The following is a 27,190-nucleotide window of genomic DNA, read 5'->3' on the forward strand; positions in this document are numbered from 1 at the left end:
AATTGGGAAAAATATAACTGGGTACACTAAATTTGTTTATTTTTTTCTAATTCTGGGAGGGGAAATATTGGGAGGGCTGGAGGAGGTTACAAATGAATGGGCGAAGCCAGTAAAGGATGCGAGGATGAATATTTTAAATGTAAAGCATGGGGTTTTGGAAGCACACTGAGCTGATGTAAGTTAGCCAGTTGAGATAGACTTGGTGACAGATAGGATATGGGGAACAGAGCTTTGGAAATTGTAGAGATGGGTGGTGGCATGATGTAAAAATTGCCAATTTCTTGGAATTTTTAAAATAACTTTGGGATGTTTCTTCCTGTTCCATTTCATTGGTCGTAAGATATGGCACATGCAGTATCTCCAGGTACAGGAGGATTGACTGTCACAGTCAAATAAATAGAAGCAAAATACTACAGGTTCTGGAAATCTGGAAAAAAAAAAGAGAGTATGCTGGAATAATTCAACATCTTGGAAAGAGAAACCGAGTTGACCTTTCAAGACCATATGATTTCAGAGTTCTGAAGAAGAGTTATACAGACTCAAAACATTAACTGCTTCTCATTCCATGGATCTGAATTTTTCCAGCATTTTCTGATTTTATTATCAGAGTCAAATTTCACTTTACCTACTATAGAAATTATTAAAGGATTTAAAGGATATTGCGTTTTCTGTGGCTTATGGAAATTATTCTGGCATAACTACTTGTACCTTGCCACAACATCATGCTTTGCCAAGTTCATGAAGTCCTTTCTAAAACTCGCATCCATACGTCATTCTATATTTCATATGTTATGAACCTCGTAGAAAGTGATAACTTTTAGAAAAAATTCTAAATTCTGGTGAATGGCTTAAAGAATCACACAACAGGATTTAAAGTTTTAATACTTTAACTGTAACACCCAAGCTAAAAGCTGCATTGATATAAATACTATTTTAGTCGGCAACTTGTACGCTTAAAACAGATAAATGATTCCTCATTTAATTTTTAAAATTACCAAAATACCTCTTCCACAGTTAAACTTTACTCAATCCCTGAGGTGGACACTTCATTTCTCTGGAACCAGTCCACAGTGATCCTTGGCTCCTTTTTCCTTTTCCAGTTGGATAGCTTCTAATCTCCAAATTGACTTTCATAGCGGGTTACACAGGAGATCCCTCCATCTAGCCAAAGCTAAGCAAATCTTTAAAATTTCTTTTAAACTCTCACAAACTTGTTCTCTTCAATCCAAGTGCAAGCTCCCAGGTGCATATTGAGTGGTGAGCAATGGAGACTTGCTGCCTCTCTTTATCTCCGATCCTGACCTTGTCTGTGAGGTTTAGGGATATTTTAGGAGAACCTGATCCTACAATGACTTCCTCTGGACTTCTGAAAGCCCGTCACCATGGCAATGTGAATCACATGGGCCTTTTATCCGGTACAAATTCTAATTACCTATCATCTGGGGCCCCCAACTCTATCTTGGAATTAAATAAACAGTCAATATAACCATTTCCAAAACCTAACAATCTCAGCATGTCCATGGCATTTGAGAGACCAGTAATCTATCCACTGATGATGGTGGTACACTGGTCGTTGATTATAGGTGTGAATAGCTTGCACCATTTTTCCAGTAAGCCAGCCTGGATCCCTGTTTGACCTTTCAATAACCAAGCTATTCAGTTCTGTTATCAGGCAAAAAAAAAATTTTTAAATATAAATTTAGAGTACCCAATTTTTTTTTTCCATTTAAGGGGTAATTTAGCATGGCCAATCCACCTAACCTGCACATCTTTGGGTTGTGGGGATGAAACACACGCAGACACGGGGAGAATATGCAAACTCCACACAGACAGTGGCCCAGGGCCGGAATGAACCTGGGTCCTGGGTGCCATAGGCAGCAGTGCTAACCACTGCCCCACCATGTCGCCCCAAGTCAGGCGAAATTCAGTACAGATGACTGGACCCTTCATTCCTCCATTTTGCCCTAAATTAAAGAGACAGACTGTTCTAAAACATCATTATCTTGCAAACTTCATATTTTCCCCACAGTTCAATACTTGAGATCGGATATTCGAATAACTTGAATAAATTTGTGTTGTATATTTGTAGTCGTATATAATTGATCATATTAAAGTTACATTCTTCAAAGCTAGATTTGCTGCATTTATCTCCATTGGATTGTGAACTGGATACTAGCACCCTGGACCATGTCAAATAGTCTTGCATGACGATATTATCAGGACTGCTTTATGTCCAGAATAAAACTACTTGTCTATTTTTGGTGGGAATTTCACAACTCGTTGTTTCTATATCATAGGATCCTTAAATGGTCTGGGTTATTACATGTGAGTTATCACTTTCCTGGCTAAATTTCTTATTCCTAAATATATTTATATATTACCCATGAGTTTCTTTGGATCGCACATCTCTGCATTAACATCTCACAATAGATTGGATAAGCTGATCTGTATCTTGAGTTTAATGTCTCTCAATATTTTGTTCTTCAGGCAGTCTCCATCAGATGGTACAGCTCCAACACCCAAATCTCACAAGGCCTTGGTCAATCACCCCAGCGCTGCTCTAATGGCTCTAAGGAAAGGTTCCCGCAACCTTATTTTTAGGAATTACTTGGTAAATATCTGCACAAACATCTCTTGATGGGAAAAGATTTTTGTTTTAACAAGTTCAACAGGGAATACATACCATATGTGTAAGAGCCAGTCGTTAACTTCTAAATGTAATCTTGGATTAAATGGAAACAAACTACTCTGTTTCAAAAGATTGCTTCAGATGATTGCCTGTTCAGGCTGCAGTCCAGGATCTGAGCACGTCAGGTTGGTTCACAGCCAAATAATTACTTTTGAAATTCTGCAATTGTTAGATAGACAAAACCAGGCGCCAATTTGTATATAACAGGGTGCATTTTGGTGGTGTTTGAGGAAGTATCATTGATCAGGACACCTGAAAAACTCCCTATTCTTTGAATATCAAGAGATGATGTGTGTCTAAAGCACTCACTTCAGTGGTAGACTCAAATGTCAATCAATAATAACTGAACATACAGTGCAGATGAAGGCCATTTGGACCATTGAGTCTGCACCGACCCACTTAAGCTCTCACTTCCACCCTATCCCCGTAACCCAATAACCCCTCCCAAACTTTTTGGTCACGAAGGGCAATTTGTATCCTGGCCAATCCACCTAACCTGCACGCCTTTGGACTGTGGGAGGAAACCGGAGCACCCGGAAGAAACCCACGCAGACACTGGGAGAATGTGCAGACTTCGCACAGCGGAGTTACTCAGCAAGGAATCGAACCTGGGACCCTGGCGCTGTGAAGCCACGATAATAATAATAATCACTTATTGTCACAAGTAGGCTTCAATGAAGTTACTGTGAAAAGCCACTAGGTGCCGGAATGTGACGACTAGGGGCTTTTCACACTAACTTCATCGAAGCTGACTTGTGAAAATAAGTGAATATTATTATTGATTGACCACTGAAGTGAGTGCTTTAGACATACATCTGGCACGATTCTCCGCTCCCGCGCGGCATCGGGTAGGCCGTCGTCAACTCGGCCGAGTTTCACGACGGCCTCGGAGGCCACTCCTCGCACCCTATTCACCCCCCCCCCCCCCCCTCCCCAGGGGGCTAGGAGCAGCGTTCCGTAAATCTCGGCCACCGGGCCTTGCCGCTTGCGTCAAGGCCCGGTGCGCCGAGAATGATGCGACGGCGGTGCCTAAGTGACGTCAGCCGCGCATGCGCAGGTTGGCCGGCTCCAACCCGCGCATACGCGGTTGCCGTCTTCCCCTTCGCTGCCCCGCAAGACGTGGCTTGATCTTGCAGGGCAGCGGAGGGGAAAGAGTGCGTCCCTTGGAGACGCCGGCCCGACGATCACTGGGCACCGATCGCAGGCCAGTCCCCTCCCGAGCACAGCCGTGGTGCTCACTCCCCTCTCCGACCCCCACAAGCCACAAACGAAGCTTTGGCACCATGTTCACGACGGCAGCGACCAGGTGTGGTTGCCGCCAGCATGAACAGGTCGGGAGCGTCAGGCTGCTCAACCCATCCGGGCCGGAGAATCGCCGGTTGCCGTGAAAAACGGCGAGCGCCGATTCTCCGAGCGGGGAGTGGGAGAATCACAGGGGGTGCCAGGGCGGCGTGCCATGAGTCACCCGGCCCTCCCGCGATTCTCCCACCCGGCGTGGGGAGCGGAGAATCGTGCCCATCATCTCTTGATATTGAAAGAATAGGGAGTTTTTCATGTGTCCTGATCAATGATACTTCCTCAAACAACACCACCAAAATTCACTCCTTGTGGCACCCTGCTATACACAAATTGGATACTGGTTTTGTCTATATCTAACAATTGCAGAATTTCAAAAGTAATAGATTGGCTGTGAAGTTCTTTACCAGGATGTGATGAGATGATTTCTACAAGTAACACAATTTGTTCTTTTTACATATTGAGCCAACACTGGAATCACTAATAACTGGTTATTCTTCAGGCACTTTTATTATTGTAAACTTACTGGAAATCCTATGTTTATTGCTTTTCTCCATGTTAAATTGATTAAGAAGTCACAGAATATTTTTGAAGGGTTAGGGTTATACACAGAAATAGAAGTTAAGAAATTGTGTACTCGATGCACTGGACTGCGAAAAAAGTGAAATTGCACTCCAGTGTTAATGGTCAGCGCCATAGTAATAATCTTTATTGTCACAAGTAGGCTTACATTAACACTGTGTTATGGGGCAGTATTTAGAGAACCCCAAAGTGTTTCATGGAGATCACCTAACCCACGATTTTTACCAGATTGTGGTATGGGGAGCGCACGGCCCTCTCTGCAGGTGTGGTACAGCAGAGATCGAAAATAATTTTTTGAAGCAAAACAATGTTTATTCTATGAACTCAAGTTAACCTTTTTAAAACATACAGTGAACATCTTGGCAACCATAAATTCAAATGCAACCCCCCAAAAATACAACACTAAGTAATGGTTAAACTTTCCTTTAACACCCATAAGAGTTAAAAAAAACAACCTTTTTAAACAGAAGCACAACAGGTTTAAATTCACTACTGAGAACAGTTATAACTCTGAATTCACCAAATGATCAAGAGATCGGCTTTACATGGCAGAGAGAACAACATTGCACATTCTGTGGCTGGCTGCAGCTCCAACACTGAAACGAAACCAAAAAAACACACACCCCCAAGCTTTTCTCAGTGATACTAAAAGCCGACAGACAGCCCAGCTCCACCCACACTCTTGACACCACTGCAGTAACATGAGCAGACAAACTTTCTTAAAGTGACATTCTCATGACACCTCCCCCCAAGAAAAAAAAATAAACCATCAACTTCAAGATGGTTTCATTTTCCAATTTCCACTATCCTTTAAGAAATGCACACAGTAAAGATAGTTTTTCGTTTTAAAAGAAACAACACACGCAGACAGGTATAATAATATAGTCCCATTTTTTTTTTGTTCTTCCTCCAACTGGAATCCTTCTCGATTGACAGTCTCTTTGAACAAGAAGGTCTCTGCATGATCCATCCATTTATCTACACCTCGGCATGTCTCTTTGAAGTCAGATACTTTAGTTCAATCTGATCAGAGTCCCTTGTAATTCTCCAACACAGGAGCATTGGTTATCACAGCTTTCAGGCAGTCAAATGCCTGTTGAAACTCCGCTGTAATTTTCAACGTTTCTTCAGCAAGTCCATCAGCGGTGCAACCACGCTACAAACATTTTGCACAAATGTTCGATCAAATCCACTTATTCCAATAAATCGCCTTATTACCCTTTGTGTCGAGGGTATTGGAAACTCCCCAATAACTTTTGGTTTCACATCCCGTGGGACCATTCAACCCATTGTATGACCAAGGAAAGTGACTTGGGCTTTTTCCAAATTCACATTTGGCTAGGTTTACCATCAAACCTGCCTCCTGAAGTCGATCGAATAACTCCATCAGATGTTTTAAATGTTCTTTCCATGTCTGGCTGAAAATTACCAGATCGTCGATGTATACCACACAATTGGGTAATCCTGAAACGATTTTGTTAGTTAACCATTGAAATGTGGGACTTCCGGTGGCGGCGATGTCCGGGTGAGCCGCACATTCGGTGGGCTCTCACTCCGGCGAGCCTGAACAGCTGTTACCCCGCGATAGCGGGACCACGGAGGCGGCAGAAAGGCTGCCGGGAACAGAAGAGGAGAGCGGGCTGCAGAAGATGAAAGTGTGGGAGGCCAGCAGGTGAGGAAGAAAGAGAGAGAGAGAGAGAGACGGAGGCAAGGAGGAAGCTGACCTGAAGGGTAAGATGGCGGACCCACGGACCTTCCTTCCTCCAGGACAAAGGGAAAAAAAAGTTTGGAGTTGCTGAGGAGGGACAGCTTGGACCCACTTCAGATGCCCAGGAGGTAAAATTGAAGGAGCTGGGCGAAGGAAAGCGGCAGCGGAGGCGCTGAGGAGCGGGCTGCGGCACATGGAACAGCAGGATTCCAGAAAGCAGAAGAAGAAGGAGAAAAAGGGACAGAGACAAGGACTGGAAGAAAATTACCTGGGACCTAAGATGGCGGACACACGGACCCCGGACTCAGCAATCCAGCTGGCGCTGGATAACATGCTCCAGGTAATGAAGTCCAGTTTTGAAGCGCTGAAGCGGGACAGCTTGGACCCAATCCAGAAAGCGGTGGATCAGCTGAACCAGAGGCTGGACGCCCAGGATGTTAAAGTTAAGGAGCTGGGAGAGGCGGTGGAGGAGCAGGCGGATGCGCAAACGGTTGCAGCGCTAGAAGTGGACGGCCTGAAAGAGCGGCAGAGACGACTGCTGGACAGAGTGGAGGAGCTGGAGAATAGAGTCCGCAGGAACAATCTGAGGATGGTCGGCCTCCCGGAGGGGGCGGAGGGAGCTGATGCTGCAGCGTTTGTAGCAGAGCTGCTGAAGCAGCTGATGGGGGCCGAAGCCTTTCCGCGACCGCTGGAGCTGGAGGGGGCACACAGGGTGCAGGCAAGGCAGGGGCGGCCGGGCGGACCCCCCCCGCCCGATGGTGATTAGGTTCCACAGGTTCGTGGACAAGGAGCGGGTGCTGCAGTGGGCAAAGAGCGCCAGGAGCAGTACGTGGAATAACAGTGTTCTCCGCATCTATCAGGACCTAAGCCAGGAGGTGGCTCGGCAGCGAGCAGCCTTTAAGAATGTCAAGGAGGTGCTGTTCAAGAAGCACGTGAAGTTTGGTCTGCTGTTCCCAGCTCGGCTATGGGTCACGCACCAGGGTCAACACCACTACTTTTCCGAGCCCGAAGAAGCGATGTATTTTGTGAGGGACCTGGGGCTGGTCCCGAAAGGAGGCCCCAAGGACGCGAGTTAGGGCCCGAGGATTTCTGTGGGGAGGAACGCCAAATGTGCCTGGACTGCTGCTCAACGGTTTGCTGGGCCAAAGGGGCCAAGCGGAACATTTGAGACTCTTTCCTTTGTTCATGGACATTTATGTGCTTTTTCTCTTTTTTCTGGGGTTTTTCCTTTTTTTTTCCTGTTTGGGCTTTTTGTGCAGCTCGCGGAAGACACTGGAGCCGGCTTATCCCAGTGGGTGGGGAAACAAGGGGAATGGGACAGGAAGGCGCCGGAGTGTTGAGTCACCGGGCTAGCAGATTGGCTAGTCAAGGAAGTCAGATGGGGGGGTAAGTTACAGCCAGTAGATGGCAGGGGTGGGGGTATCGGGGGATGGGGTTAGGGGAGGGGGGGGGTTGTTCTGCTGACGGGAGAGGGACTTGAAATAGGCACTGGAAAGGAGGTCGAGGGTGGAGGCAGCCAAAGGGCGGGCCAGGAAGGGCGCGACGCACGGGTCAGGGGCCGGCCCGAAAAAGGCTATGGCTGACCGGGGGGGTGGGTGGGATGTGCCCCCCGACCAGGCTGATCACCTGGAACGTCAAGGGACTGAATGGGCTGGTTAAGAGGGCACGGGTGTTCGCGCACTTGCGGGCCCTGAGGGCGGACGTAATTATGTTGCAGGAGACACATCTGAAAGTGTCAGACCAGACCAGGCTAAGGAAGGGCTGGATTAGCCAGGTCTTCCACTCGGACTTGGACTCGAAGTCCAGAGGGGTGGCAATCATGATCAACAAGCGCGTGCATTTTGAGGCAGAGGGCATATCCGCAGACAGGGGGGGCAGATACCTGATGGTACGGGGCAGGCTGGAGGGGAGAAGAGTGGTGCTGGTGAATATATATGCCCCGAACTGGGATGACGTGGACTTCATTAAAAGAGTGCTGGGGAAGATCCCTTGGATTCTTGGCGGACTTGGATTCTCGCAGGCTAATAATGGGAGGGGACTTTAACATGGTCCTTGACCCGACTTTGGATCGGTCGTGTCCCAGGACGGGTAGACTCTCAGCAATGGCAAGGGAGCTGAAAGGGTTTATGGAGCAAATGGGGGCAGTGGACCCCTGGAGAGAGGGACAGCCAACAGGAAGGGGCTACTCGTTTTACTCGCACGTCCACAAAGTATATTCCAGGATAGATTTCTTTGTACTAAGCAGGGACTGTATGGGGGAGGTAAAGAACACGGAATACTCAGCAATTACCATTTCAGACCATGCCCCGCATTGGGTGGACCTGCAGTTCGGGGGAGCGAGTTATCAACGCCCGCAGTGGAGGCTAGATGTGGGACTGCTGTCGGAGGAGGGGATCTGCGAGAGGCTTCGGAAATGTATAAAAAATTACCTGCAGGTGAATGACACTGGGGAGGTCTCAGCGGCGACCGTGTGGGAGGCGCTAAAGGCAGTAGTGCGGGGGGAGCTGATTTCAATTGGGGTCCATAGAGCCAAGGCAGACCGGGCAGAGATGGACAGATTGGTCAGGGAAATGGGTCGGATAGATGAAGAGCACGCGGAGTCCCCGGGGGAGGTTTTACTCAGGGAGAGGCAGAGGCTACAGGCGGAACTCGGGGCACTATCCGCGAGCAGGGCCGTGGAACAGCTTAGGAAGGCGAGGGGAGTGGTGTACGAGTATGGGGAAAAGGCTAGCAGGCTGTTAGCGCAGCAACTTAGGAGGAGGGAGGCGGCCAGGGAAATAGGTAGAGTGAGGGACGAGGGGGGGCGCAAAGTGGAGGATCCGGCAGAATTGAATAGGGTATTCCGGGACTTCTATCGTAAGCTGTATACTTCGGAGCCGCCAGAAGAACCGGAGGGGATGAAAAGGTTTCTGGATGGGTTAACATTTCCAACAGTTGGGGGGGGGCGAGTGGAAGAGCTGGGCGCCCCGATTAGAGTAGAGGAGGTATTGGGGGGCCTAAAGGCCATGCAGTCGGGGAAGTCCCCGGGGCCGGATGGATACACAGTAGAGTTTTATAGGAAGTTCTTGGAGCTGGTGGCCCCGGTCGTGGCGAGGGTTTTCAATGAGGCAAGGGACAGAGGGACCCTGCCGCCGACAATGTCACAAGCCACCATATCTCTGATATTGAAGCGGGGTAAAGACCCGGAGGTGTGCGGGTCCTACAGGCCAATCTCCCTGATTAATGTAGATGCCAAGCTCCTGGCAAAGGTACTGGCGGGTAGAATGGAGGACTGTGTACCGGAGGTGATTGGGGAGGATCAAACGGGGTTCGTGAAAGGTAGGCAGCTGGCGGCCAATCTTGAGGAGATTGCTCAATGTGATAATGATGCCCCCGGCGGGTAGAGAGGTGGAGGTAGTGGTGGCTATGGACGCCGAGAAGGTCTTTGACCGGGTGGAGTGGGAATATCTATGGGAGGTGCTCGGACGGTTTGGGTTCGGGGAGGGATTGGTGGATTGGATCAAATTATTATATCAGGCCCCGAGGGCCAGCGTCAGGACCAACAGAGAAGTGTCGGAGTACTTTAGGTTGTACCGAGGGACCAGGCAGGGCTGCCCGCTCTCCCCGCTGCTGTTTGCGCTGGCCATAGAGCCGCTGGCGATTGCGCTGAGAGCCGCAGAGGGTTGGAAGGGGATGGTGAGGGGCGGGGTTGAACACAGGGTTTCTCTTTATGCAGACGACCTGCTCCTGTACGTGTCAGACCCAGTGGCCGGGATGGGAACTATACTGGGAATGCTGAGGGAGTTCGGCCAGTTCTCAGGATACAAATTAAATACGGTCAAGAGTGAAATGTTTGTGGTACAGGCAAGGGGCCAGGAGAACAGATTGAGAGGGCTACCGTTTAGGTTAGTTGAGGAAAATTTCCGGTATTTGGGAATCCAGGTGGCACGAGACTGGGGCAGGCTGCATAAGTTAAATTTGGCCAGGGTGGTGGAGCAAATGAAGGGAGAGTTTCGGAGATGGGATGCACTCCCGCTGTCGCTGGCAGGGAGGGTGCAGACTGTAAAGATGACAATCCTCCCTCGATTTTTGTTTATTTTTCAGTGCCTCCCTATCTTTATCCCACAGTCCTTCTTCAAAAGAGTTAACGGGCTGATCATGAGCTTTGTCTGGGCGGGAAAGTCTCCGCGGGTGAAGAAGGCGATGTTGGAGAGGAACCGCAGCGAGGGAGGGCTGGCTTTGCCGAGTCTGGTCAATTATTACTGGGCGGCCAACATCGCTATGATAAGGAAGTGGATGGTGGGTACGGGGTCTATTTGGGAGCGGGTGGAGGCGGCTCCGTGCAGGAGCTCCAGTTTGGAAGCCCTGGTCACGGCTCCTCTACCGCTGCCGCCGGCCAAGTACACCACCAGCCCGGTAGTGGTGGCGACCCTGCGGATATGGGGCCAGTGGAGGAGGCATGTGGGGGAGATGGGGGCGTCTGTCTGGGTGCCAATCTGCGACAACCATCAGTTTGCCCCCGGCAGTATGGATGGGGGGTTCCGAGTATGGCGGCGAGCAGGGGCGGGAAGGGTGGGTGATATGTTCCTGGAAGGGAGCTTCGCGAGTTTGAGGAGCTTGGAGGAGAAATTTGGGTTGGTTAGGGGAAATAATTTTAGATACCTACAGCTGCGGGACTTTGTTCGTAGACAGGTCCCATCTTTCCCGCGCCTCCCGCCAATGGGGATCCTAGACAGGATAGTCTCTGGGAGGGACGAAGGGGAGGGTAGAGTCTCGGGTATTTATAAGGTGCTCATGAGGGAGGAAGGGTCCCAGACAGAGGAACTGAAACTTAAATGGGAGGAGGAGCTAGGCGGGGAAATGGAGGATGGGCTGTGGGCAGAGGCCCTGAGTAGGGTAAACTCGACCGCGACATGTGCTAGGCTCGGGCTGATCCAATTTAAGGTCGTTCACCGGGCCCATATGACGGTGGCTCGGATGAGCAAATTTTTCGGGATAGAGGACAAATGCGCTAGGTGCGCGGGAGAACCAGCGAACCATGTTCACATGTTTTGGGCATGCCCTGAGCTGAGGGGGTACTGGGAGGGATTTGCGGGGGTCATGTCCCAGGTGCTAAAAACAAGGTTGGTGATGAGTCCAGGGGTGGCAATTTTTGGGGTTTCGGAAGACCCGGGCGTCCAGGGGGAGAAAGAGGCCGATGTGCTGGCCTTTGCTTCCCTGATAGCCCGGCGACGAATATTATTGGCGTGGAGGGACTCAAAGCCCCCGAAGACTGAGTGGTGGCTTGCGGACATGTCAAGTTTCCTGGGGATGGAAAAAATTAAGTTCGCCTTGAGGGGATCTGTGCAGGGGTTCACCCGGAGGTGGCAACCATTTATTGACTTCTTTGCGGGAGAGTGAGCGTCAGCGGGGGGGGGGGGGGGGGGGGGGGGGGTAGAATAGAGTAGGAGGGAAAATATGGCGGGTAGTACTGGTGGGAGGGGAGCGGGCTTGTGCAATACGGTACAATAGAAGTATTGAAAGTACGTGGATGTTTGCACATTTTTGCCTTTTTTTCTTCCTTTCTGATGATGTCTGTAACTGTTTATAAAGCCAAAAACTACCTCAATAAAATTGTTTATTAAAAAAAAAACCATTGAGATGTGGCTGGGTCGTTTTTCATACCAAATGGCATAACGTTGAATTGGTGTATAACATCTGGAGTCACAAAAGCTGAAATCTCCTTTGCCCTTTCGGATAAAGGTACCTGCCAGTAACCTTTAAGTAAATCCAGCTTGGAAATGAAAGCTGATTATCCCACCACCTCAATGCAATCCTCCAAATGTGGGATAGGACAAGAGTACATTCTTGTAACTGCATTAACCTTTCTATAGTGCACACACAACCGATGGATACCATCTGGTTTAGGTACCATCACTATGGGTGAGCTCCATTGGCTGCAACCCATTTCAATTATGCCATTTTTAAGCATACTCTCAATCTCTTTATTAACCTGTGGCAATTTTGAAGGGTTGAGTCTCTATGATGTTGTTTGATTGGAACAGCATTTCCTACATCTACATCATGTATAGCCATTTTAATACTTCCCAATTTATCTCCACAAACGGGCCCATGTGATATTAACTCTTTCAGGTCAGTCCGTTTTTCCTCTGGAAGGTAACTCAACAATTTATCTCAATTGTTAAGAGCATCCTCATTTTCCAATTTAATTTGCGGTATGTCAAATTCAAAGTCATCTGGATTTGGTTCATCACTTTGAGTTAGAATCATTAAAACTTCCTCCTTTTTCTCTCCTTCCCTTTCAAAGTACCTTTTAAGCATATTCACATGACACACTCGGTGAATTTTCCTTCTATCTGGCGTTCTTACCACATAATTCACATACGTAGAGTTACATAGAAAATACAGTGCAGAAGGAGGCCATTCAGCCCATGAGTCTGCACCGACCCACTTAAAGCCTCACTTCCACCCTATCCTGGTAACCCAATAACCCCTCCTAACCTTTTTTGGTCACTAAGGGCAATTTATCATTGCCAATCCACCTAACCTGCACCTCTTTGGACTGTGGGAGGAAACCAGAGCACCCGGAGGAAACCCACGCAGACATGGGGAGACCATGCAGACTCCGCACAGACAGTGACCCAGCGGGGAATCGAAACTGGGACCCTGGCGCTGTGAAACCACAGTGCCATCCACTGTGGGGCTTCACCTCACCTCACTTAATTTCCCCTCAATCTGATATGGTTCACAAAACCTTGCTTTTAAAGGTTCACCTACCACTGGTAACAATACTAAAACTTTAATCTCCACTGGCAAAACTACGAACTTTGGATTTCTTGTCCGCTACCCATTTCATCACATTTTGTGCAACTTTTAAATGTTGTCTAGCCAATTCCTGCTCTATTTAATCGTTCACTAAAATTTGACACATAATCCAATAATGTAATTTCCGACTGCTCACTCACCAATTTTTCCTTAATCAGTTTAAGTGGACCTCTTACCTCATGACCAAAAATTAGTTCAAAAGGACAGAATTTGGTTGACTCATTATGTGCATCCCTAATTGCAAACAGTACGAATGGAATTCCTTTATCCCAATCCTCTGGGTAATCGTGACAATAAACCCTCAACATAGTCTTTAATGTCTGATGCCACCTTTCTAATGCTCCCTGCGATTCTGGATGGTACGCAGTTTATTTAAATTGTTTTATTCTTAAGCTATCCATAACTTATTTGAATTACCTTGAGGTAAAATTCGATCCTTGATCCGATTGTATTTCTGTGAGTCGTCCATATCTAGTAAAGAATTTAAGTAACTCCTCCACAATTTTTTTAGCTGTAATATTACGTACTGGAATGGTCTCTGGAAACCTCATAGACACATCCATTATCGTCAAAAGATGTTGATTCCCACATTTCATTTTAAGGAAGCGATCCTACACCATCATTTTGGACCCTTGTAAAAGGTTACTCAAATGCTGGAATGGGTATAAAGGGCACTGGTTTTATCACTGTTTGAGGTTTCCCTATCACTTGACATGTGTCACATGATTGACAATATTTAACTACATCTTTATGTAGTCCAGGCCAATAAAAATGTTTTTGGATTTCAGCTTGTGTTTTCCTTATTCCCAAATGACCTCCCACTGGTACCTCACGTGCAACTCGCAACACCTCCTTTCTATACCCGCAATACTATATGATGAACTTCTGCCCACTTTACATCCACCTGCATATGTAAATGTCTCCATTTTTGCATCAAGACATAACTTTTACGGTAATAACACTCTGGTATACACTCGGATTCCTCTTCTGTGTATGCCTTCTGATACATCCGTTTTATTTCTATATCTTTCTGCTGTACCTCCGCCAATTTTCCTGAACTAAATATATCTGCCTCATCCTCCACCTGTTCTTGTTCTTATTCAACCATCTGATCAAAAATCGTTTCTGATAATTGCACTTCCACTTCATCTTCACTCTTTGATTTCTCTTGTCTTAGCCTGTGACTTTGTGACCTTGTTACTACACAATCAGGAAAAATCCCAGGGTATTCATCCTTCAACCGTTCAGTTGTCTGATTTCCACTGGCTTTTTAACCAGGGTAGGCATCTCTCCCACCTGCGATCCAGCTATATCAATACTCAAGATAAACTGTATTCCTGGACTAGATCGTTTCTCTATTACTCCTACTACCACTTCACCACTCTTCACTGGAATTTCCAACCTTGCCTTTTATAATGGAACACTGTCTTATCCTGTTTTACCACATCAGCCTTCCCTGTGCTTTTCTTCAACCACTAGCACTGTGACTTTACATGGCCTAGTTTATTACAGTGAAAACATTTGAAACTTTTCATTTCTTTTCCACCCTCCTGGATTTCTTTTTTAATCTGAGGTACACTCTCCTTATTATCTTCCATCAGATCACTTTTGCCTCTACCCCATGAGTATTTCTCATGTCCCCAGTTTCTATCCCTCACAGGCTGAAACTGATGCCGGAAACCAAGCTTTGATTTATGAACTAATTCATAATCATCTGCCATTTCTGCTTCTAACCTTGCAGTTTTAACCCTCTGCTCTTCCACATGAGTTCTCACTACATCAGGAATTGAATTTTTAAACTCCTCAAAGTATAATTTCTCTGAGAGCTTCATACGTGTGGTCTATTTTCAAAGCCCTTATCAACCTATCAAAATTACTCTGTTTAATCCTTTCAAACTCCATGTATGTTTGACCAAATTCTTTCCTTAAATTTCTAAACCTTAGTCTGTAGGCGTCAGGCACTAGTTCATATGCACCCAAGATGGATTTTTTTCACCTCCTCATACGTCCCAGACACCACCTCCAGCAGTGATGCAAACACTTCACTAGCCCTACCTACCAGCTTTATTTGAATCAGTAATACACACATATCCTGTGGCCATTTCATTTGTTTAGCCACCTTCTCAAATGAAATGAAAAAGGCTTCTACTTCCTCATCAAACCTTGGCAATACTTAAACATATTTAAATAGATCCCCACCAAGCTTTCGACTATGCCGCCCTTTCTCTTCATCCTCATCACGATCCTCAAACTACATTTCCCTTTAAATCCGCCAACTTTAACTGATTGCCATGTTTCGTAGCCATTTTCCAAAGTTCAAACTCTCTCTCTTTCTTTTTCCCCTCTCACTCTTTCTTTTCCCCACTCTCGTTTTCCTCTCTCTCTCTCTTTCGTATTCAAGCTGCTTTAATTCTTTCTCATGTTCCATTTGTTTAATTTGTAACTGACTTTTTTGCCATTTCCACTAAATCGGACTGTATCTCAGGCAACTTCAAATGCTGAGCCACCGCCATAATTACCTCATCTTTTCGCATTTTGTCAGGTAATGTTAAATGCAATGGTTTTGCCAAATCTAACAGTCTGCTTTTAGTCTCTGCCCGTAAGGCACTGCATGTGACCATCTCCACCCCCACAAACCTCTGAGCCTCTGAAAGCGCCATTGTCCACAACACACTCCCTACTTAACTGAAATACCACACCTGAAAAGCAACCACAATATGCTCATCCCTCACTGTCTTTGAGTTCACTAAGCCCACTCTACAGCTGTGGTACAGCAGAGATCGAAAAGTAATTTTAAAGCAAAACAATATTTATTCTATGAACTCAAGTAGACCTTTTTAAAACGTACAGTGAACATCTTAGCAACCATCAATTCAAATACAACCCCCAAAGAATACAACACTAAGTAATCCTGAAACGTTCCTTTTAACATCCATAAGACTTGAAAACAAAACTTTTAACAGAAGCACATCAGGTTTAAATTCACTAATGAGAACAGTTGTAACTCTGAATTCACCAAATGATCAAGAGATAGTCTTTACATGGCAGAGAGAACAACATTACACCTTTTGTGGTGGACTGCAGCTCCAACACTAAAACGAAACCAAAAAAACATGGACACACCCAAGCTTTTCTCAAAGTGAAACTAAAAAGCAGACAGCCCAGCTCCACCCACACTCTGACACCACTGCAGTAACATGAGCAGACAAACATTTCTTAAAGTGACATTCTCATGACAACTACAATGACGTTACTATGAAAAGCCCCTAGTCGCCACATTCCAGTGCCTGTTTGGGTACACAGAGGGAGAATTCCGCATGTCCGAATGACCTAACAGCACGTCTTTTGGGACTTGTGGGAGGAAACCGGAGGAACCCCACGCAGTCACAGGGAGACTGTTCAGACTCCACACGGACAATGACCCAGCCGGGAATCGAACCCGAGACCCTGGAGTTGTGAAGCAACAGTGCTAGCCACTGTGCTACAATGCCGCCCCAACCACCAATTCATTAGGAAGGCTAATAGAATATTCTCATTTATGTGAGGGCAATTGAATACCAAAGTAGGTGGGCGATGCTGGAATGTCTGTGTTGTCTTGTGAGGAAAGATTGGACAGGCTAGGCTTGTATCTGTTGGAGCTTAGAAGAATTTAGAAGACTTGATTGAAACATACAGTGTCCTCTGGGGTCTTGAGAAGGTGGATGAGTGGAGAATATTTCCTCTAGTGGGAGAATCTAAAACTTGAATCATAGAATTCCCAGTGCAGAAGGAGGCCATTCGGCCCATCGAGTCTGCACTGGCCCTTGGAAATGGCACCCCACTTAAGCCCACACCCGTAACCCAGCAACCCCACCCAACCTTTTTTTGGACACTATGGGCAATTCAGCATGGCCAATCCACCTAACCTGCACATCTTTGGACTGTGGGAGGAAACCGGAGCAACCAGAGGAAACCTACGCAGACATGGGGAGAATGTGCAGAGTCCGCACAGACGGTGACCCAAACCGGGAATCGAACACATCAATACGTCACAAGGAAGTGCTGAGGGTTTTGGCAAAGGTTGATATGACCAGGAAAGGCTTGGAGGGCCGAAGGGCCTGTTCCTGTGCTGTATTGTTCTTTGTTCTTTAACCTCCACTTTTTTCTCAAATAGGTAACAAGGCATTTATATGCAGAACAGATATAAGGTCATAATTAATGAATGCAGTCTGAGAACTGAATAATTAATTCATTGCTGTGTCCTGCTGCATATGTCTGACTTTGACCAGATGCCGTTCCATTGTATATTCTTTAGCTGAACACTAACTTAGATGAGACTGGCATCAGCGGGAGCTAGTGGTGTTTTGAGATCTGTTGTATAACATTGTTGTGAAGTGCCTTGGGAGCAGCCTAAACCCGTCATTGGATTTTACCCCAAGCTGCTGAAAGAGTACCCTATTTTTTTTTTCAGATCAAGATACACATGAAAAAGAGAACGTTGATATGCTCCTGAAGACATGAGAAACTGTCCCAACTTTACATTTTACACACTGCACTCGTGCTTCTTTTTCTGTGTGCAGTGCTTGTATAGCCTATAAATCAAAATCCGCGTCCCAATGTTACAACCCCAGTTGTCATAATATGGGCGGGAAGGTGGCAAAATGGAACCTTGGCTCAAAAGACCATGGACGGAATTTTACATCCGCCGACGCCGAAATCGGGAAACGTGATTGGGCGGAGATCGGTTTTGATGCCAAAATCATGGCGGGCGCTGGGTTCTCGACAGCAGCCTCAATGTGTTCCACTCAGCACGTACAGCAAACACCATTGGCATATTAACAAATCTGTCCCAGTATTCTCAGAGGCCTCTGTGATTCTCTCTCTGCTCTGGGGGAATTTCCCAACAGCGAGTTTCACTTGTGCTGTTAAAAATTGAGAAACAGGCACCGTGGCTGAAGAGGGAGAGAGAGGAGGTAGGACACAGAGAGACGCGATTGTGGGCTGCCGGGCTGCCCGCCAGTGGAGCATCACTTGACCCCCCCCCCCCCCCCCCCCCAAGGACAACGCCCACAGTAGATCCTAGAGGGGTGGGGGCGTTAGATGAGAGTCGCGGAGTGTACTGCTGGCAAGCAATGTCAGTGAATGGTACCTCTGGCAGGTGCCGGGGGGGCATGCGGGGGCAGAGTCCGCTGTGCCAACCTGGACCACCATGGTGGATCTGGTTGGGCATGGCGGTACGCACCATGCTAACATGTTGACCTCTCACCACCTGCAGACGATAGACATTGGAATACAACCAACAATGGTGGCCTTCCTCCCCGTCGCCACAGCCCTGGGGGATGCACTGCGGCTGTACGAGCTGGAGCTGTTTGAAGAGGAGGAAGCTTCAGACTACAGCAGCGGAGCATGCCACAGAGGAGCAGGACTCATCCACCCAGGAAGGAGAGCCGGCCGCCCAATAGGCCGAGGAGGAGGAGATGCAAAGGAGGTGCTGCATGAGGCCTCATCTGTACCAGAGGCTCCGGTCATTCGAGGACCTGCCGGACTGGGCATGCCCTCGAAGCCTCCGGCTGAACAGAGGGACAGTGCGACATATCTGTCCGATCATGGTGCACCTTGCACCGTAGGGGATTGGGGGAGGACAACCTATCCTGGTGGCCATCAAGGTGATCAAGGAATCATAGAATTTAAGTGCAGAAGGAGGCCATTTAGCCCATTGAGTCTGCAACGGTCCTTACAAAAAGGACCCCACTGAAGCCCACGTATCTACCCCATTCCCCAAACCCAGTAACCTCCACTTAACATTTTCGCCTTGAAGTTCACCTGATGTTTGCCTTGAACCTCTATGCCAAGGACTCTTTCCAGATGTCAAATGCGCCATAACAGAGACCCTGTTAGTACAATACATCACTTCAATGTGGACCAAGCCCACCAGGATGCCCGGGCAGTGGGGTTTGCCACAATTGCCTAGATGCCCCGGGTCCAGAGGAGTGATCGACGGAATTTATGTCGCCTTAAGAGCACCTGCAGGTGACAGGCCCATCTTCACAAACCAAAAGAGTTTCTACTCTGTGAATGTGCAGCCGTTCTGAGACCATCAGATCCGCATCATGCACGTCTGCGCCCGATAGCTGGGCAGTATGCTTGATGCCTTTATCCTGGCAAACTCTATGATTCCCAGCCTCTTCGAGGCACACCCCCGGGGGGTGGTTTGCTCTTGGGCGACAGCGGTTATCCGCTGCGGTCAAGGCTGATGACACCTATCCGGAGACTACAGACTGATGCAGACCTGCTACATCGACTCCCATGCAGTGACCAGCAGAGTGATCTATCGGTGCTTCGGCCTCTTGAAGATGCCTGGGCTGCTCTGGAGGGGTTCTTCAGTGTGGCGCTGGGAGAATCGCCCGTATCGTGGCGGCCTGCTGTGTCCTCCACAACATCGCACAGCAGAGGGTTGACGTGTTGGAGGAGGAGAATGAACGGCAGGCCTGCAACGAGGAAGATGCAGGGGAGGGTGGGGATGGACAGGACATGGGGCCCGGGCAGGCACAGGAGACCGCGTGCACCAGGGTCAACGCACACGGAATGCACCGCATCCCTCCTGCACAACCTCCCTTTCTCAGGCCAGCCTTCTGCCTGCAAACCCCTCTGTAATATGTACCTGCCGTACGACAGGGTCTGGGCCCTGGGTTGGCAGTAACAGCAGGTCTGGTCCATGGGACGGAGGATGATGACAGCCTGCTCTGCGATCAGCTCTGGTGCTCTGCATCGTTCGACAACATCTGACTCTTGCCCACAGTTGCACTTTCCACCGTCCACCTGGGTGATCCCTGCATGTGAGCTGGCCATTCCATCACACGATCCCATTGAATCCCCTGGAGTGGCAGATGTATGTGGGCAGGAGAGGGGAAGGGAGGAGGGAGAGTGGATTCTCAGACGGTACTTCAGGAGTGGAGGTGGCCTGCTGTCTTTCCCGCCCTGCGACCTGGGTCCCCTTTGGCAGGCGTCTTCTGTGGTGACCGGGCCTGGTTTGGGCCCAGCTGCTGCTCAGGAGTCCCAGGTGGCGTGGTGCTGTCCTATTCTGCCCACCAGATGTGCCAGAGAGAGATTGGGGTGGGGAGGAGACAAGTTGGAGGTGCTGCGGTGTTCTTGCACCTCCCCGCGGGAGTCATCGATATAGGCCCCATCACCTCCCCTTCCCTTAGGGCGCGCGATGGCCCCCTGGGTTACCCCATGGGACTGGGGTACAAGCAGAGTTATCCCCTGAGGCTTCCCCGCTACCTGGCGCTGCCAGTCCTGGAGGCCCGCTCTCATCTCGGCCAGGGTCTGCATGCTTGCAGCCATGGGGCACAGGGAATGGACCTGCATCTGGTACTGTGCCCCGTCAGCCAGTGACTGCGCCATCGTTCCCTGGGACTGGGCCAGTGCCAAGAGGGGGAGGGGTTTGACACAAGTCTTACGGGGAACCGCAACTCAGTAGGGTCTCACTTCCTTGTCCAACCCCGATCTTCACCCCGGCGACTGCCCTTTCCTTGCTCCGCTGACTACATCCAGGGCCCTCTGCTCTGCCGCAGTGAGGGGCCGCACGTCTGGCAGTCCCGCTCCAGTCTTTGTCTTTTCCCGCTCCTGGTGGTTATGGCTGGCGTTCGCCTGTGGGAGTGGGAGGGCACAGAAAACACAGTATTAAACAGTCCAACTCAAACAGCCTCGTGTTTGGGTAGCTGGTGGCTTTGGTGGTAAGGGCACCCGGTCATGGCGACTTATATGGGTGCTGACGTGTGGTGCATGGTAGAGGATTTGGATACCCTCCAGGTGGGGGAGTAAGGTTACAGGGGTTGGTGCCAGGGGCATAGTGCTGCCTACTGGCCCTGGTCGCCCTGAGGAGGTTGTGCAGATTTTTTTCCAGCACTGCTGGCTAGCCCGGACGGTGTTGCTCATGGAGCTGTCGACCTCTGCCACCTGTGCCTAGACCCGGTGAATGGTCACGGCTGACAGCCTCCTTCCCAGGCCGGGTATAGGGTTGCTCACCTCTCCTCCACGGCACTCAGCAGCGTAACTCGTTTGGCGTCCATGAACCTTGGTGTCACCCTCTTCGCTGCCATTTTATTGGCTGGGATAATGTTTGTGAGGAGTGAAGTGTGCATATGCGGCTGCAGCTTGCCAGCCTCCTGAGTGTCAGTCGCAAATCTAGCACCATTTTTCATTGAAATTGATTGTGTGCCGTGGTGCCGGTGCTAGCCCCTCAACAGTCATTGAATCCTGGCCCGGTGTCAGCGCTCTGGGACAGAAATTCCGCCACATAACTTTTACTTTTTTTAAATGGAGGAACAGAGTCACAGGACTGTCCATTAGTTCTAACAACAAGAAAAAAAATGTATCGAACATGAAAAATTGATTTATTATACAATACTGCCTTGCTGACCCCCCACCCTAAGCTTAATAAATACATAGATTAACATGGATTACAAAGTACATCTTAAGTTACAATGGCCTCATCAACTCAAAAAGTCCCTTTCAAACACACAACATGACTGTGGTCAAATACACACTTTATACTCTGAACCCAAGTTAGTGTCTGTGGTTTTCTTCTAGAATCCCCCCAGATGATTGTCACATGAGTTTCAAAATCACTCTCAAAAAACACGCTTTAAAATCTTCTCTCGTAACAATGCTTTCCCTTGGCGGTTTGGATTCTGATATCCAGCCCATGTTTTACAAAAACCCTTTCAAACAAAGCTTCCACTCTACTTTTAACAGCGAATCCAGTCTAGGATTTCACACCACCTCTTGGTCTTGGCTGCTGTGCAAACTGCTCACAATTGCTTTAACTCTCGATTCCTAGACTATATCAAAATGACGTCAAGCATTTCATCTACCTCGGAAGTCTGCTGTCCCACTTTAAATCTAGTTACTGCATTTGTCTCTTTCACACTTGGTTTGCTCTTCCTTGAATTCTTCTGAACAGTACCTGGGTTTCGCTCAATTAACTCCAGACTTCTTAGATAGTCTTTCAGTCCAAATTCCCTGGTTATCTGGACTGTATCTTGTTCCTTAGGAAATCTTCTTTGCAGACTGAACAGCTCTCAAATGCCCTGGCTTCTAGTTAAAACTAAGAACACAAGAAGGGCCTTCCCTCTGGCTTCCTATTGCTAAGCACTGACTGACTTCGATTTATTCTTCACACCGTAGCCCCCTCTAGGCACAATAGAAACACTGTGGGAACTTAACCAACCTCCTAACATACAAACGACTTTTTCCAGCATGAATCTAACTCTCGGTTTTACCGTTCCAGACACAGAAACATTAAATTAAACACACCTAAAACTATACCTTATTTCTAATGCTTACCAGTACAAATATCAATCCCTTAAAACTACATTTGTTTTCCTAACACAATATACCATCATGGGCAGCATGGCTGCGCAGTGGTTAACACTGCTGCCTCACGGAGCTGAGGACCCCGGTTCAATCCCAGCCCCGGGCACTCTCCATGTGGAGTTTGCACATTCTCCGCATGTCTGCATGGATCTCACACCCATAACCCAAAAAGATGTGCAGGGTAGATGGATTGGCCACACTAAATTGCCCCTTAATTGGAAAAAAAATAATTGGGTCCTCTAAATTTAAAAAAAATGATTCTTTCTATTGCAAATCAGATCAATGCCTAAACTCCCTTTATACTTTGGTGTAAGGTTCAAACAAACACATGCCAGTGCTCAGACAACCACATCGCTCTAATGGATAGATGCCGATGACTTTGTTGTTAGTACGAAGTACCACAAGACATTCCTCAGTCGCGATGTACTATTTTGGAACCCAGGTTTTCGGTGGATAAGCTATTCTGCACCTCTTTAACAAGCAGCACCTGCATTTCAAAGCTATTGAAGACCATTTTATACCTGACATGGGAAGCCTGGGCTGCATTTGAACCAAAGAAGGTTCTACCCTTTTATCCAGGAAAGGTGGGCAACAAGAAGCCAGGAACTAAAGGCTCTGAGCATCTATACCATACTACTGATATCTAAATTAACGAAATTATTTCATTAAGGGGCTCCCCCAGTGATGTACCTACCCCATAATAGCCATATTGATCTTCGGTTTGATCCTAGACCAGTGCTGGGTTAGCTGGATAGCTGTAATTAGCATCAGCATTACTGGGCTCGGGTGGGAAAATAAGTCATGATTATTATTTCTGTCTAGTATCTCGTGCAGCGACGTAAATATTGGTGAGGGTAGGATTGAACTTGATGTGCTGTACCCTACAAACTGACGGCATTCACTGTCTAGGACCATACTGCAGCAAAGTACTCATACTTGCATGAGGGGTGGGAGAGGAAATTGGGGAAATGACTGACCCAGGCTTATGTTGCTGTTAGGCAGTGTGGCAGAGCCCTTCGGTTACCCCAAATTTTAATGTTCCTTTGTCTCAGTAGTACCAAAACTGAAATCCCATTATTGTAATGTGACATAGCTTATTGTCACAAGTAGGCTTCAATGAAGTAACTGTGAAAAGCCCCTCGTCACCACATTCTGGCGCCTGTTCGGTGAGGCTGGTACGGGAATTAAACCCGCACTTCTGGCCTTGTTCTGAATTACAAGCCAACTGTTTAGCCCATTGTGCTAAACCAGCCCCTAAGGAACAGGTCTTTTTTCTCTCCCCTTTAAAATATCGTTTATCTGTATAAGATACTTTCCAAGATTTTCACGAATGTACTTTTCTCTGACAGGATGAGAAGGAAGGGCCGATTGTGAAGCATATTCGTTTGACTTCTGCCTTAATTTTGAAGAATGTTGCTAGATACTCCGAGCTTGGGCGAATGTAAGTTAATTTTACTTGGTTTTAAAACATCAGTTACTGTAAATAACTTCATATATAGATAATCATCTTCACTTGAGGAAAATACTCGCGTTCATTCCCTTCCAGGATGTGTATTGAAATAAAACGTAGAAATCGCTTGAGCATTCAAACACAATCCAGTGATTATGGCTTTCCTCTGGGACATCTTTGTATCTATATTTTTTAAACACTAGCTGAATTTGCTATTAATCCATTTTTCATGATTTTGGAACAGCGGTTCTACACATTTTGTTGTATCACGTGTAACATTAACGTAAAGTAAAAATCCCATCAGCATTTGAGTCCTGTGTGTTTCATACTATCAATTTGAGGGCGGGGGGGGTGAAAAAGGAGGAAAGTCTGTACAAACTAATAGCACTGAAGCTGTTTCTTTTTCCATCTCAGGTTGCTGAAGCGGCATGAGAACCACCTATCTGTACTGGCCATCAGTGGTATGGAGGCTTCCACAGCACTAGCAAAATGCCTTTATGAACTCAACTCGCAAGAACAATCAGAGTCAACAGAAAGCAAACGCTGAGGAAAAACTTAGTTCAATAAAAGTCCAGCAACAGGAAACAAGGGTCAAAGGAGGAAATGCAATCATTGTGCAGATGAAGAACTGGAACCTTACTGTCTACATTTTGTACCTGTTTACTATAACATGAAATTAAAAGGACTGAGCTTTTTAAATTATTGGTTTTGCAGGAATGTCCCTGTTATTCCAGAGACCAAAATTTCCTGCAACACCTTAGTGTCTCATCTCGTTGTAGACCTTTCCATCAGACAGCAGGTTTTATGACACAGGAAGAAATGGTCAGTCTAAAAATAAATCATTAAGCCTGGTCACCATACATTCTCTCACATGCATACTCTCACACGCTTACACACTCTCTTGCACACTTGTTTATGCACACACACACCTTACTCATGCACATCCTCACACACTTGCTCATGCTTACCCTCTCGTACACGTACTCACGCACATTTAAAAACAGGAACCTGAACAGAAAATCTGCTGGGAATGATCTACAGGCACCTGTAAAACGTTGCAGTTAGTCTCGGCGCCGCCTTGGGAGCCTTCAACTCCAGTCACTGTTCTTCCTATGAGAGAGATCTCTGTGATTTTTTAATAAAAATGCCCATGGATATAGAATTTTGTCCATATATTTATAAGAAAAATCTCATATGTTTCATTTCCCTGTGCATTTTTTCAAAAATGTTGCAAGTTAATTCCTCATTGGAACATCAGATAAAACTGCTCATTGCGTAGATATCTCTGTGCCCTGAAATCCTGCAAGAGCCTAGTTAGCTGCGAGTCAGTGGTCATGTTTAGAGCTGGAGTCCCTCAGCTTTCTGCCAGGGAAGAGTTTCCTGCATTCAGATATCTGGATACAGTTTTGCAGTTAACATTCAGTTTTAAAAGCTGCAAACTGCGCAACACTTGAAGTTTTCCCACTTTGTCCCCTGTTTGAAGTGGTGCATTTTCCATTTATTTATTATATGTAAACTATCAGATTTGATGTCCCCTTTTCAGAGTCATGTAAATATTTGTGAATATCGAAAATGCCTACATACCATTGCAGGAGAATGAAGGGAAGAGTGGGGCAGAATTGCAAGGAGTGAAATCTGGGTGCGCGCTAGGATAGAACCTGAATTAGCCACAGGGCAAAAACATGGGGTGTCCTTACAGCCGCTGCTGCAGACATCCACACTAAAGGCAGCTTTGTACCAGTTGGAGTACCAACTATGTGCCACTAGATGTTGCCAGCATGCTTTGAAAGTGTGACACCATGAACATTAACAAAGCTTATCTGGTGGAGGTAATATGAGATTTCAAGAATTTCGCCAAAACAGTTGACGCTTGTTAATTGGGACACCAGGGTGAAATTTAAAGCTTCCTATTTATCTGAAATGATTTGCTTCAGTAGGGACAATCAGTACAGATCTAAATACGTGGAATCAATTGGTGCCTGAGAAAATGTTCCATATGGAAAAAAGTACTCCCATTAACCCTTGTCCCCATTAATAGCATGAACTTCATTTTGTCTTGGCACCTTTTTTTTCCGGTCAGCTTACCTTCATTGCACCACTGGCTAACGTGAAGAGTAAGCACCCATCTAGAATCAAAGGATCTAGTTTTTGTATGTTACCTGCCATATGTATGTAAAAGCATATACATAAAACACTGCATCAAGCAGAGTGGAACTGTGTACATAACTTCACAAAGGTACTGATGCTGTATAATAAGATTGGCACAGTTTTGTGCAGCTGTGGTTTTTGTATTATACACCATGTAAAGCTTTTGCTTGTTATGAAATAATATATCGCATCATTTTTCTATAAAAGGTAAAAATTCCAAGGCAGATTTAAAAAAGAAAAAAAAAAATCTGTTACAGCATTTTTCCTGAGATTAGGGCCCATTTTAGAAAACCTTTAGTCGCAGCACAACCTTCAGAACTTGTATAGGAATTTTTTTTTATTTGTAAATGTATTTAAATACATGACGTTTTATACAGCTTTATTTTCACCTGTGTTATATTTGTAATTCGTGTAGGTGTGATATTTCCCTTGTTATTCCTTTGTTCCGTTTTTCTACCCGTGACATATTAAAGTGTTTTTTAGTGTACAGTATAGTGCCTCCGCTTTTGATACAACGTGACTTTCCTGCCTATGGTCAGTTTGTGTTCCCTTGGTTTCTTTGTGTGCCTCGCCACTGATGATTCCTGGTATGGTTAGCTAAAGGGGGAATATATTGTTAATTTAGTGTAATGCATACTAACCATATTGGATTGTACTGTGCCCTCCTGATAGTGCAACAGAGTAAAGCAGTAAGAAACTTCTCACAGACCAGGGAGAAACCAGGTTTGATCACGCCTGAGTGAAGTGAGTTGATCCCGGCTTAGTCAACAATATTTGCAGTTGACCTTTGAGCGCTGGGTAAGAAAGAAGAAAATTAGCCAGGTCTCCCACTCTGATAGCTATCCAGCAATATCTGCTAGACATGAACATGTATGAATGTCTGCTAAAGATGGGACCACGTCTCAAAGTCTGATAGTCTGCCAAAGCTCCCTGTCTGGCCTAGGCATGAATGCCTGCTTGAGAGAGGTACCTGAGGATGACCACCCATAAAAATAAATGAGTGGTTGGGTGGGGGAAGAAACTCGATGGGAAAGCTGGAGCATTTATGTAATACAGGGCAATCTTATAATTAATCTTCCAGTATGAGCGTCACTGCGCAGAGCACACTGCAGAAACCAAAATAGACCGAAGACTGAATAAATCCATCTTTGTTTTA

At 46.8% G+C, this 27,190-nt stretch overlaps 1 protein-coding gene across 1 annotated transcript in view; it reads left to right on the forward strand.

The window, feature by feature from the left end:
- Positions 1-26,526, forward strand: part of LOC119978252 (AT-rich interactive domain-containing protein 2-like) — a 346,118-nt gene extending 319,592 nt beyond the window's left edge. Inside the window, exons 19-21 of the mRNA XM_038819734.1 lie at positions 2,488-2,611; positions 23,786-23,877; positions 24,301-26,526. Coding sequence (XP_038675662.1) covers positions 2,488-2,611; positions 23,786-23,877; positions 24,301-24,433 — 349 coding nt within the window. The 3' untranslated portion in view covers positions 24,434-26,526. The remainder of the gene's footprint in view (positions 1-2,487; positions 2,612-23,785; positions 23,878-24,300) is intronic.
- Positions 26,527-27,190: the final 664 nt, after the last annotated feature.

Source organism: Scyliorhinus canicula, chromosome 15 (genome assembly GCF_902713615.1).
Source record: "Scyliorhinus canicula chromosome 15, sScyCan1.1, whole genome shotgun sequence".
NCBI lineage: Eukaryota > Metazoa > Chordata > Chondrichthyes > Carcharhiniformes > Scyliorhinidae > Scyliorhinus > Scyliorhinus canicula.